The sequence below is a fragment of the Oncorhynchus gorbuscha genome, linkage group LG14, assembly GCF_021184085.1.
Source record: "Oncorhynchus gorbuscha isolate QuinsamMale2020 ecotype Even-year linkage group LG14, OgorEven_v1.0, whole genome shotgun sequence".
NCBI classification, from domain to species: Eukaryota; Metazoa; Chordata; class Actinopteri; order Salmoniformes; family Salmonidae; genus Oncorhynchus; species Oncorhynchus gorbuscha.
Window position 1 is genome coordinate 68,797,284 of NC_060186.1, and position 14,919 is coordinate 68,812,202.

The following is a 14,919-nucleotide window of genomic DNA, read 5'->3' on the forward strand; positions in this document are numbered from 1 at the left end:
CTGAGAAATGAAGACTATTCCATGTGAGAAATTTCCAAGAAACTGAAGATCTCGTACACGGCTGTGTACTACTCCCTTCACAGAACAGCACAAACTGCCTATAACCAGAATAGAAAGAGGAGTGGGAGGCCCCAGTGCACAACTGAGTAAGAGGACAAGTACATCTAGTTTGAGAAAACCAGTCTCAATGTCAACAGTGAAGAGGCGACTCCGGGGAAGCTGGCATTCTAGACAGAGTTCCTCTGTCCAGTGTCTGTGTTCTTTTGCCCATCTTAGTCTTTTCTTTTTATTGGCCAGTCTGAGTAATTGCTTTTTCTTTTCAACTCTGCCTAGATGGCCAGCATTCCGGAGTCGCCTCTTCACTGTTGACATTGAGACTGGTGTTTTGCGGGTACTATTTAATGAAGCTACCTGTTGAGGACTTGTTAGGAGTCTGTTTCTCAAACTAGACACTCTAATGTACTTGTCCTCTTGCTCAGTTGTGCACTGGGGCCTCCCACTCCTCTTTCTATTCTGATAAGAGCCAGTTTGCTATGTTCTGTGAAGGAAGTAGTACACAGCGTTTTACGCCCATGTTGACTCCAATGCTTCCCACAGTTGTGTCAAGTTGGCTGGATGTCCTTTGGATGGTGGACCATTCTTGATACCCACAGGAAACTGTTGAGCGTTGAAAACCCAACAGCGTTGCAGTTTTTGACACACTCGAACCGGTGCACCTGGCACCTACTACCATACCCCTGTTCAAAGGCACTTAAATCTTTAGTCTTGCACATCCATGCATTGAATGGCGCACATATACAATCCATGTCTCGAGGCTTAAACATCCTTCTTTAACCTGTCTCCTCCCCTTCATCGACACTGGGTGAAGAGGATTTAAGAGGTGACATCAATAAGTGGTCATAGCTTTCACCTGGATTCACCTGGTCAGTCTGATACAGTATGTCATGGATGTCCTAATGTTTTGTACACCCAGCGTACAGTATATGACATATTTTGTGTACCTGATAGCTGGATTGGTGTGTGGATTGTTTAGACTCAGTTCCACTAAGCTCTGATAGTAATTTATAACCGTCTATAAATGTCTTTGTATAGACCCCTTTCCGTACACGACACACTGACGTCATGCATAGATGAGCGCAACTCTAGTCGGGAGTATAAAATCCATCGACATCTGTGCCCATTCAATTTAGCCTAGATTACATGTTTTATTACTTCTAATAAAATGGGGTTCTCATATGCTTACAATTAGGTTTTGATTCTTGCTTACACACTTAGATTGCATTTGGTTGTGATCTTTGCAAAATACAGTAGAATAGCTCCAAATTGCACACATCGCCCTCGTGACACAGAAAGGGCTACATGGTTTGTCTTGAAATCATCTGAAACTGACTTTCCAGATTCTGAGAAGTGATGAACTCCACATGCACTGACGTTGTAATCATACTCTTAAGATGGTAGTGAACTGCACAAGACCTTTCCCCTCTAGTCTGTCAGGCTGTCCACGGGCCAAGAAGAGCGGGATCAAGATACTGCACAGCAAGGAGGACAAGGACGACCAGGAGCCAATCAGGTGTGGCTTTGGAATGGATGGATAGTGTATCGTATCTTGTTAATTTGTCTTATTCTCGAAGCCATAGTCCTGTATTTCACCTCATATTTCCCTACAGCCAGGGTGGTACACGTAGTGAGTACAGTACAGTAAGATTATATTTCAGATATTTCTGGTATTTGGTAAAGTATTGCCAAAAAATTAAGTGAATATTACCTTCCCGCGAATCATCTACAGTTCACTCTGTGTCCTTTCAGCAATCACCTCCCAATCTCTGTAAAACTGTTGCTGTTGCTGCCACCTCTATCCCTGCGACGTTCACTGGATCTACAGTATCATCATCATTAACATTGCAATCATAATTAACACTGATCTCCCCACTGCCGGGATGGAGTGGTCCCCAGACACGCTGTGCTCATTCTAAATCAGCCCAAATGTCATTCTGAAGGACATACCAATGTAAAACCACGGGTAAATGTTATAACCTGGGGGATGGTTTTTATTAGAGTAGCTAATATTCTTCTAGTAATTTCACTGTGAATCCCAGTTAGCAGGGGCAGGTGTGCTGCAGATGAGGTGAGCGAAGTTGTGACCCCTCCTTTCCCCAGGTGTCCCGTCCCAGGCTGCGACGGACAGGGTCATGTGACGGGGAAGTATGCGTCCCACCGCAGTGCATCAGGCTGCCCCCTGGCGGCCAAACGGCAGAAGGATGGCTACGTTAACGGCTCCCAGTTTGCCTGGAAGTCCGGGAAGACAGATGGCATGTCGTGCCCAACCCCAGGCTGCGATGGATCGGGACATGTCAGTGGGAGCTTCCTGACACATCGGAGGTGGGTGGAGCTCTGCACAGCTGTGATGTACACAAGCAACTGTGTATAAATGTAATCAAGTACCAGACCAAGAATGTAAATGTGCTTGAGACCAGGGTTGGAGTCATGTCATGTGATTTTATTCACCAGTCTCTCCGGCTGTCCACGTGCCACCACAGCCATGAAGAAAGCCAGAATGACAGGAGTTGAAATGTTGACAATCAAGCAACGGGCAAGCAAAGGTAAGCTAACGCTCTAATACCAGTAGGAACCCTTGACTAGCCACTAGCTGGTTTACTCAACAAATATTCAAGCTTAATCAAATCTTAAATTCTTAAATTCTATTTCATGTTTCCTTTCATCTAGGAATAGAAAAAGATGAGGAAATCAAACAGCTGGATGAAGAAATCAAAGATCTAAACGAATCAAACAATCAAGTGGAATCAGACATGATTAAACTTAGGACACAAGTAAGATTCATCCATTATTATTCATTATTTATTATAGGGTAGTAAGTAATGCTGAGTTTGGGAACATTTTGAAACAGGTTGCTGGATTAAAGCTTAGACGCTGATGTTTCAAGCCCCCGAGTAATGGCGATACGTAAATGGCTTGCATATTAGGAAGTGCCTCAGTGTCAGTCAAAACCCTCTTGTCAAACTGAATATCACAGTGCTTCATCTAAATTCAATGTCTTTTTCCCCTTTCCCAGATCACCACTATGGAGACTAACCTGAAGTCCATAGAGGACGAGAACAAAGTGATTGAGCAGCAGAATGACTCCCTACTGCACGAGCTAGCCAACCTCAGCCACTCTCTCATCAACAGCTTAGCTAATATCCAGCTCCCTCATATGGTACGTACACAACACAACCTGGCCTATAACAGTTACTGTCAGACAAGCACTGTATCAACAAATGATCTAAGCTGCATTTACATTTTCTGGATAAGCACTTTGTGACATCTGAGATGGACAAGCACTTTGTGACATCTGAGCTGGAAAAGCACTTTGTGACATCTGAGATGGATAAGCACTTTGTGACATCTGAGCTGGATAAGCACTTTGTGACATCTGAGCTGGATAAGCACTTTGTGACATCTGAGCTGGATAAGCACTTATGCCATAGAAATAAAGAAAAGGTTACGGGCAATAGGGTGTGGGGTTAGGGAGTAAAGAGATAGTAGATGGTGCACTTGAGAGCATGCCAATTTTATGTTCCATAATTGGAAGTGTGTTGAAACCCAGGGCCATTTGCATTTGATTAGTCAATGTAACCGAGTTAAAACAAGACATGGTCATATCATGATATCGGCTTATTCCACTCATTCTACCAAATTGGATATGTTTATTTCCATGGTGATTGTTTGCTGATGCCTGAAATGGAACACTTGAAACATATGAAAATATAGATCTTATGTAATGCTGTAAGGGCAGACTCCAATGACAGTTGGGTTTCCTCATCTGCTTCTTTCTGTTTGTCACTTGTTTTCTCAGCTGTTCATGGGCGTCTGTGCTACAAAACTTACCTTACAGACGAGTAATTACTAATGCCCCCCTCCCCCCCCAACCCCCGCTGCCTTGTTGTGTCATGTGCCTGTATTATCCTATAACACCTCTTGTGTATGAAGACGGGGCTGATTGGATACTTCCCGATCTAAAAGGCACCAAAGTTGCTTATTAATAACTGAAATCCCTCCCCCTGAATATGGCTCACTGTTCGCCACCCATTCCCACGAGGGGATCACGTTTTATTAGGGTTATAACGCATTTTGCTAGTGTGGAGCCATATCCGTTTGTGCCTTAGCTAACTGATATAGTCATTGTTATGCCAAACGTCATGATATGACAACAACTATTAGCAAAACAGCACAAAAAGATCTGCGACCAGGCTAGAATGTTGCTCCTTTTTGTACAGCAGGCTAATAGAATTCTATCTCTATTCTCTTCACACCTCTTCCTGTAGAAACCGATGCCACAGAAAGAGGCCCCAGTTAAACATAGCTGCTGTTTACAGATGCCCCACAGAGTAAGAGATTCCATTTCATAGTCTAATTATTATCCTTTAATCCTGCACTATCACCTTCCTCCCTGTAGTGTTCCTCCTATACTCGTGAACACTCTGTAAATGCATCACAATTATCCATACATGTGGCTGCGTTATACTATGATTCAAGTGTCCCAAGACATCAGGCAGTGGTCATGTTGGAGTAACACAACAAGTCATATTTAAACTGTATTATAACCCAGTTATAGGACCATGTTTGTTCAGTCAGCTATTGCATATTCAATGTCTCGTTGTCTTCTCCTGTCACATTGTGTCTTCCTGTCTGAGAAATGGCTCCCACAACTCCCACGTTACATTAGCTCATTTATGTATGTAATGTCGTCATTTCCACTGCATAAGCTAAGCATCAAACATCCATCCATTCCATGAGATGCTCTAAATAATCTACACTGACTCAGGATGGTTTGGAGTTGCATTAGATAAACTGTACTGTACTTATGACCATGTATATTGTCAGATTTAATTAAATTGATGAAGTATTGTATATACACACTTAGTACAACCCAACTACACTGTGTTAGTACAACCCCACTATACTGTGTTAGTACAACCCCACTATATAACCCCACCATACTGTGTTACTACAACCCCACTATACAACCCCACTATACTGTGTTAGTACAATCCCACTATACTGTGTTAGTACAACCCCACTATACTGTGTTAGTACAACCCCACTATACTGTGTTAGTACAACCCCACTATACAACCCCACTATACTATGTTAGTACAACCCCACTACACTGTGTTAGTACAACCCCACTATACTGTGTTAGTACAACCCCACTATACTGTGTTAGTACAACCCCACTATACTGTGTTAGTACAACCCCACTACACTGTGTTAGTACAACCCCACTATACTGTGTTAGTACAACCCCACTATACTGTGTTAGTACAACCCCACTATACTGTGTTAGTACAACCCCACTATACTGTGTTAGTACAACCCCACTATACTGTTTTAGTACAACCCCACCATACTGTGTTAGCACAACCCTACCATACTATACTGTGTTAGCACAACCCCACCATACTATACTGTGTTAGCACAACCTCACTATACTGTGTTAGCACAACCCCACCATACTATACTGTGTTAGCACAACCTCAGTATACTGTGTTAGTACAACCCCACCATACTATACTGTGTTAGCACAACCTCACTATACTGTGTTAGCACAACCCCACCATACTATACTGTGTTAGCACAACCTCACTATACTGTGTTAGCACAACCCCACCATACTATACTGTGTTAGCACAACCTCACTATACTGTGTTAGTACAACCCCACCATACTATACTGTGTTAGCACAACCTCACTATACTGTGTTAGTACAACCCCACCATACTATACTGTGTTAGCACAACCTCACTATACTGTGTTAGTACAACCCCACCATACGATACTGTGTTAGCACAACCTCACTATACTGTGTTAGCACAACCCCACCATACTATATTGTGTTAGCACAACCTCACTATACTGTGTTAGCACAACCCCACCATACTATACTGTGTTAGCACAACCTCACTATACTGTGTTAGTACAACCCCACCATACTATACTGTGTTAGCACAACCTCACTATACTGTGTTAGCACAACCCCACCATACTATACTGTGTTAGCACAACCTCACTATACTGTGTTAGTACAACCCCACCATACTATACTGTGTTAGCACAACCTCACTATACTGTGTTAGCACAACCCCACCATACGATACTGTGTTAGCACAACCTCACTATACTGTGTTAGCACAACCCCACCATACTATATTGTGTTAGCACAACCTCACTATACTGTGTTAGCACAACCCCACCATACTATACTGTGTTAGCACAACCTCACTATACTGTGTTAGTACAACCCCACCATACTATACTGTGTTAGCACAACCTCACTATACTGTGTTAGTACAACCCCACCATACTATACTGTGTTAGCACAACCTCACTATACTGTGTTAGCACAACCCCACCATACGATACTGTGTTAGCACAACCTCACTATACTGTGTTAGCACAACCCCCATACTATATTGTGTTAGCACAACCTCACTATACTGTGTTAGCACAACCCCACCATACTATACTGTGTTAGCACAACCTCACTATACTGTGTTAGTACAACCCCACCATACTATACTGTGTTAGTACAACCCCACTATACTGTGTTAGCACAACCTCACTATACTGTGTTAGTACAACCCCACTATACTGTGTTAGCACAACCTCACTATACTGTGTTAGCACAACCTCACTATACTGTGTTAGTACAACCCCACCATAGTATACTGTGTTAGCACAACCCCACTATACTGTGTTAGCACAACCTCACTATACTGTGTTAGCACAACCCCACTATACTGTGTTAGCACAACCCCACTATACTGTGTTAGCACAACCCCACTATACTGTGTTAGCACAACCCCACTATACTATGTTAGCACAACCCCACTATACTGTGTTAGCACAACTCCACTATACTGTGTTAGCACAACCCCACTATACTGTGTTAGCACAACCCCACTATACTGTGTTAGTACAACCCCACTATATAACCCCACCATACTGTGTTACTACAACCCCACTATACAACCCCACTATACTGTGTTAGTACAACCCCACTATACTGTGTTAGTACAACCCCACTATACTGTGTTAGTACAACCCCACTATACTGTGTTAGTACAACCCCACTATACTGTGTTAGTACAACCCCACCATACTACAACCCCACTATATACTGTGTTAGTACAACCCCACTACACTGTGTTAGTACAACCCCACTATACTGTGTTAGTACAACCCCACTATACAACGCCACTATACTGTGTTAGTACAACCCCACTATACTGTGTTAGTACAACCCCACTATACTGTGTTAGTACAACCCCACTATACTGTGTTAGTACAACCCCTCTATACTGTGTTAGTACAACCCCACTATACTGTGTTAGTACAACCCCACTATACTGTTTTAGTACAACCCCACCATACTGTGTTAGCACAACCCCACCATACTGTGTTAGCACAACCCTACCATACTATACTGTGTTAGCACAACCCCACCATACTATACTGTGTTAGCACAACCTCACTATACTGTGTTAGCACAACCCCACCATACTATACTGTGTTAGCACAACCTCAGTATACTGTGTTAGTACAACCCCACCATACTATACTGTGTTAGCACAACCTCACTATACTGTGTTAGCACAACCCCACCATACTATACTGTGTTAGCACAACCTCACTATACTGTGTTAGCACAACCCCACCATACTATACTGTGTTAGCACAACCTCACTATACTGTGTTAGTACAACCCCACCATACTATACTGTGTTAGCACAACCTCACTATACTGTGTTAGTACAACCCCACCATACTATACTGTGTTAGCACAACCTCACTATACTGTGTTAGCACAACCCCACCATACTATACTGTGTTAGCACAACCTCACTATACTGTGTTAGCACAACCCCACCATACTATACTGTGTTAGCACAACCTCACTATACTGTGTTAGCACAACCCCACCATACTATACTGTGTTAGCACAACCTCACTATACTGTGTTAGTACAACCCCACCATACTATACTGTGTTAGCACAACTCCACTATACTGTGTTAGCACAACCTCACTATACTGTGTTAGTACAACCCCACTATACTGTGTTAGCACAACCCCACTATACTGTGTTAGCACAACCCCACTATACTGTGTTAGCACAACCCCACTATACTGTGTTAGCACAACCCCACTATACTATGTTAGCACAACCCCACTATACTGTGTTAGCACAACTCCACTATACTGTGTTAGCACAACCCCACTATACTGTGTTAGTACAACCCCACTATATAACCCCACCATACTGTGTTACTACAACCCCACTATACAACCCCACTATACTGTGTTAGTACAACCCCACTATACTGTGTTAGTACAACCCCACTATACTGTGTTAGTACAACCCCACTATACTGTGTTAGTACAACCCCACTATACAACCCCACTATACTGTGTTAGTACAACCCCACTACACTGTGTTAGTACAACCCCACTATACTGTGTTAGTACAACCCCACTATACAACCCCACTATACTGTGTTAGTACAACCCCACTATACTGTGTTAGTACAACCCCACTATACTGTGTTAGTACAACCCCACTATACTGTGTTAGTACAACCCCACTATACTGTGTTAGTACAACCCCACTATACTGTGTTAGTACAACCCCACTATACTGTTTTAGTACAACCCCACCATACTGTGTTAGCACAACCCCACCATACTGTGTTAGCACAACCCTACCATACTATACTGTGTTAGCACAACCCCACCATACTATACTGTGTTAGCACAACCTCACTATACTGTGTTAGCACAACCCCACCATACTATACTGTGTTAGCACAACCTCAGTATACTGTGTTAGTACAACCCCACCATACTATACTGTGTTAGCACAACCTCACTATACTGTGTTAGCACAACCCCACCATACTATACTGTGTTAGCACAACCTCACTATACTGTGTTAGCACAACCCCACCATACTATACTGTGTTAGCACAACCTCACTATACTGTGTTAGTACAACCCCACCATACTATACTGTGTTAGCACAACCTCACTATACTGTGTTAGTACAACCCCACCATACTATACTGTGTTAGCACAACCTCACTATACTGTGTTAGCACAACCCCACCATACTATACTGTGTTAGCACAACCTCACTATACTGTGTTAGCACAACCCCACCATACTATACTGTGTTAGCACAACCTCACTATACTGTGTTAGCACAACCCCACCATACTATACTGTGTTAGCACAACCTCACTATACTGTGTTAGTACAACCCCACTATACTGTGTTAGCACAACCTCACTATACTGTGTTAGTACAACCCCACTATACTGTGTTAGCACAACCTCACTATATTGTGTTAGCACAACCTCACTATACTGTGTTAGTACAACCCCACCATACTATACTGTGTTAGCACAACCCCACTATACTGTGTTAGCACAACCTCACTATACTGTGTTAGCACAACCCCACTATACTGTGTTAGCACAACCCCACTATACTGTGTTAGCACAACCCCACTATACTGTGTTAGCACAACCCCACTATACTATGTTAGCACAACCCCACTATACTGTGTTAGCACAACTCCACTATACTGTGTTAGCACAACCCCACTATACTGTGTTAGCACAACCCCACTATACTGTGTTAGCACAACCCCACCATACTATACTGTGTTAGCACAACCCCACCATACTATACTGTGTTAGCACAACCCCACTATACTGTGTTAGCACAACCTCACTATACTGTGTTAGCACAACCCCACCATACTATACTGTGTTAGTACAACCCCACTATACTGTGTTAGTACAACCCCACCATACTATACTGTGTTAGTACAACCCCACCATACTATACTGTGTTAGTACAACCCCACCATACTATACTGTGTTAGCACAACCCCACCATACTATACTGTGTTAGTACAACCCCACCATACTATACTGTGTTAGCACAACCCCACTATACTGTGTTAGTACAACCCCACTATACTGTGTTAGTACAACCCCACTATACTGTGTTAGCACAACCCCACCATACTATACTGTGTTAGCACAACCCCACTATACTGTGTTAGCACAACCTCACTATACTGTGTTAGCACAACCCCACCGTACTATACTGTGTTAGCACAACCCCACCATACTATACTGTGTTAGTACAACCCCACCATACTATACTGTGTTAGTACAACCCCACCATACTATACTGTGTTAGCACAACCCCACTATACTGTGTTAGTACAACCTCACTATACTGTGTTAGTACAACCTCACTATACTGTGTTAGTACAACCTCACTATACTGTGTTAGTACAACCTCACTATACTGTGTTAGTACAACCCCACTATACTGTGTTAGTACAACCTCACTATACTGTGTTAGTACAACCTCACTATACTGTGTCAGTACAACCTCACTATACTGTGTTAGTACAACCCCACTATACTGTGTTAGTACAACCCCACTATACTGTGCTAGTACAACCCCACTATACTGTCCTGACAATGTTTGCAGCTGTCAATGTCCTTCCCTGACCAATTTTCATTTTCCTCCTCTCCATTCTCTATGAAAACAAAATGAATTGATCATCACAATGAAACATACTGAATCTGACTGCTGAACGTACCATTGTCCTTATTGGTTCTTTTTTACCCCTCACAGGAGCCAATGAATGAACAAAACTTTGACACTTATGTGAGTACTTTGACAGACATGTACACCCATCAGGACCAATACCAGAGTCCAGAGAACAAGGAACTATTGGAGAACATCAAACAAGCGGTGCAAGGCATCCAAGTGTAGTAGCCCATCTTCTGGCCAAAAGGCCCAGTCTGAGGCCAAATCAAATGATGTTAAAGCAACAAATAAAAGTCAAAAGAGAATGGATTATGATTGTTGCTGCTGTAATTTACCGTAGTATTTATTTTATTCATTATGCTGTAATGCTCTGAGCTCCATTGTAATGGCTTTTCTGCCTTGCTTTAAAAATAGTTCCCAATGGCAAAAGTTTCAAAGAACATTCACGTTTTGTACATTTTCATATGACCTAATATAATGTGATGTACTGTTTATAGCTGCTAATGTATGCACATTTTAGTGTATATGTATTTATTAATTGTAAGCTTGTATCATTCATTATTTTAACGATATTGATAAAAAGGACAAAACTGAGTGCCACAGGTGGGGAGCCAGATGAGGGCAATGTGCGGACCAATCAGAACTGAGTGCCACGGGTAGGGAGCCAGATGAGGGCAATGTGCGGACCAATCAGAACTGAGTGCCACGGGTAGGGAGCCAGATGAGGACAATGTGAGGACCAATCATTTTTAGATAAGCTTTTCTCTAAGTATGTCATAGAAAACAAAAATGACCTTTGGTGTGAAGATTGTTTAATGGATGTAAATGTATTGATTTTTGTAACAATGTTTGAAAAACTCTTTTGTCTTCAGTGGTCTGTGTGAACACTAATAATAATGTCTGTGTTTAAATCAAGTTTAAGAAGAAATATGTATAAATATGACACATTTTAAACATCATGACACGGAAACTGCTAACTGGTCCAACTCCCACAACCTAGAATGACTATACTTCATTTACTTAGAAATAAAACGTCTTAGTAATCTGTGTTGTTAAAAACACAGTTAGATGTCCAACTCCCATAACCTAGAATGACTATACTTCATTTACTTAGAAATAAAACGTCTTAGTAATCTGTGTTGTTAAAAACACAGTTAGATGTCCAACTCCCATAACCTAGAATGACTATACTTCATTTAGTTGGAAATAAAACGTCTTAGTAATCTGTGTTGTTAACACACAGTTAGATGTCTAACTCCCATAACCTAGAATGACTATACTTCATTTAGTTAGAAATAAAACGTCTTAGTAATCTGTGTTGTTAAAAACACAGAGCGAGATGTCCAACGACCAATGGCTATGGAAAATATAAAGGAGACAATCTAGCATTACTAATTTATATGAATTCTATTGAATACTTAGTAGGACCACTTATCAGCAATATTGGTATAACAATGATTACATCACTTGTTTAGATATGGGATGCAATCGATATAGAAAAAGTTTGGGTATATGCAATTTCTTGTAAATGAAATTATAGCTGATAAAACTCTTTTTACTAACAATGTAAATGTATTAAGTTTTGTATAAATCTTTTAATACAATCATGTTTTAGAAATTGAACATGGGGAGATCAGTTCCAAAATGAACGATGGATGAGTTAATGAGTTTCCTTCTTTTCATGTTACATTTTGCACAGGGACACCTTTGTTTCCATGTTTTGATGTTTTGGTTGAAACTTAAAGAGGTACTTGAAAGCTCAAATTGATGGTCAGAGGTTTTGTAGAAAAGTTATCTTTACAACAGCTGATTGATGCGCTCGACTTACAGGGTCAACGTCCTTCATTAATCATAGTATATTATTGCACTTGTTCAGTTGAAATGTCTTTGCGATCATGCATCTATGTGTCCGAGCCACAACACATTACGTGAGATAAAGACTGCTCTTTGATTCAGTCCTAAAAGTGGATATATTGGTAAAAAAACATGTTATTGATATCCATTATAACAGCAAAGAATGCTAACCAACAACTATGACATTGGTAATAGTAGTCCATGATTGTTTCTATGATTGATGACAATTTCATGAGTAAATTGCAATCACTTTCTATGAGACACCCTTAATACATGTATTCATAGTACGTAAAGGCCCAATGCAGTCAAAAACATGATTTTTCTGTGTTTCATATATATTTCCGCACAATGAGTTTGGAATAATACTGTGAAATTGTGAAAATTATGATAATGCCCTTTTCGTGTAAGAGCTGTTTTAAAAGACTGCCTGAAATTTCTGCCTGTTTTGGTGGGATGGGAGTTTAGCTGTAAATTAGTTAAAAGACTAATAAGAAAGCGAGTTCCAAATCTCTCTGCCAATAACAGCTAGTTTTCAGTTTTCCCCTCCCCACTCAGACCACTCCCAGACAGTCCTAGAACAATTATTGCTTGAGAAATTGCTCTTTGCTGAGAAGCTATTTGTGTTTATTTTTGACCATTTTAATTGAAAACAATCACAGTAACCTACTTGTTTCCCAGAAAGGATTTGATATTGTGATAAAAACAGCTGAACTGGACCTTTAAAAGCACCATTATAATGCAATGTAAGTGTCAATGTCAGCCCCCTATAATGGCGTTATCTTTTAAACATCAGCCAACTGCAGTAATCTACCCTTACATAGTATGTACTTGTTACTAATTCAATTTCCTCTACAAATTGGCATAACCATGCGACTTGCACTTGCTGAAGATGACTCTACTAATGGATTATAAATGTGTTCTTAATACAGTTTATCGTGCATGCACTTCATGCGAGTATGAATATGGGTAAATAGAGAGAATGGTTCACGTAAGACAAATGTGGAAGTAAGTTTGTGTGTGGAGTCAACGAGACAGAGCTCAGTGAGTCAAGTTCACTTCAGACATCCCTTTTTGATAGTCAACCTGAGGGTGCTATTGTCATTGACCTGATCTCACTGGTGGAATGTGGACTTCTACTAGACTAGAGGTCCACATTCCATATGACTCCTCATGTCTGTGTCTAAAGCTTTGTGTCAGCAGCTTATTGCCAATATAGCAAAGCTTTAGACAGATCGACAGCTTCTACTATTTTTCTTTAGTCAATTATTCTTACTGATACAAAGGAAATGGGAATTTTAAGCACAAATCTGCTGCTCACCAACAGTCAGTTCATATTGTAATATCAAATGTTAAAGTTTATCTGTAATTATTTACATACAGAACACTAACATGTCACATGCTAGAATGCAGAATAATTTTCGTATGAATATTTGGGAATTCGTGAATTTATTAAACTGCTACAATTATAATTTATTTTGAGTAATGCTTTGATGAAAATGATTTTCTACTAAATGTATTTCCTTCTCTCCTTTCCCCTGCCCCCTCTTGCAAACTTTCCAACTTCATTTTGGTACCACATGGCATGATTTGTGTTGATCTATAATTTTTGTTGTATATGTTAAAAATCACAAGTTGCTATGATATTTCATTTGAAATTGTGATGTTTGTACAATTTTTATCATGCTGGTGTTAACATCTCTTACTCTGAATAAAACGTGTGTTGCAACACTAACTTGTACTGGTTCCTAAAATGATTGCCTCAAACATTGTTGAAGAAGAGTATGAGAAGAGAAATAGCCTCGTCAGAGAGCATTGGTGCAGAGTCACTTACCTGACTTGATCAGAGCAGCTGCAAGTTATGTGAAGCTAGCCACAAAAATGATTAGCCACAATAGTGGAATTTACGGTTTGCCTTTAAAATAAACTTCTCTCAATGAAAGTCAAGCAAATAATAGAAATAGTGGAATCATGCCATAATGGAAAGATGATGCTAAACGAGGTTGGAATGTTCTTATATAAATTCAACAAAAGACAATCATGTGTTAATTTGACAAAAATCTGTTGAAACCACATTGGATGTATTAGACTTTAGAATAGCATTAGGGGCATACGTATTTCACTGTACAGCATCATCTATGGATTGTGGATCAATGACATGTGGTATCAGTCTCCTGACTTCGTGACCCCCAGAGAACATTAGCCGTAGCTCTTATTGCAGAACTCTGAAACCACTGTGAATTGAGCCACATTTATTGTACCAGTCAACCTACTATGTGTATTTCATTGATCCCCAATCATTAGGTAAAGCTGCACAGTGCAATATGAATGTCAATGCACACAATAGGCTGACTGGGGAGGGGATTTCACAGTCAAAGTCTCGCAATAAGAGCTAATATTTGCTAAACACGTCACAGTTGTGTTCTCTGGGTGTCAA

The 14,919-nt window shown here is 40.7% G+C and overlaps 1 protein-coding gene across 1 annotated transcript in view; it reads left to right on the forward strand.

Annotated features, from left to right (window-relative positions):
* The window catches only part of LOC123995338 (myelin transcription factor 1-like protein), a 120,495-nt gene extending 106,278 nt beyond the window's left edge, over positions 1-14,217 (forward strand). Inside the window, exons 19-25 of the mRNA XM_046298885.1 lie at positions 1,487-1,570; positions 2,158-2,379; positions 2,509-2,600; positions 2,725-2,828; positions 3,071-3,214; positions 4,323-4,385; positions 10,716-14,217. Coding sequence (XP_046154841.1) covers positions 1,487-1,570; positions 2,158-2,379; positions 2,509-2,600; positions 2,725-2,828; positions 3,071-3,214; positions 4,323-4,385; positions 10,716-10,856 — 850 coding nt within the window. The 3' untranslated portion in view covers positions 10,857-14,217. The remainder of the gene's footprint in view (positions 1-1,486; positions 1,571-2,157; positions 2,380-2,508; positions 2,601-2,724; positions 2,829-3,070; positions 3,215-4,322; positions 4,386-10,715) is intronic.
* Positions 14,218-14,919: the final 702 nt, after the last annotated feature.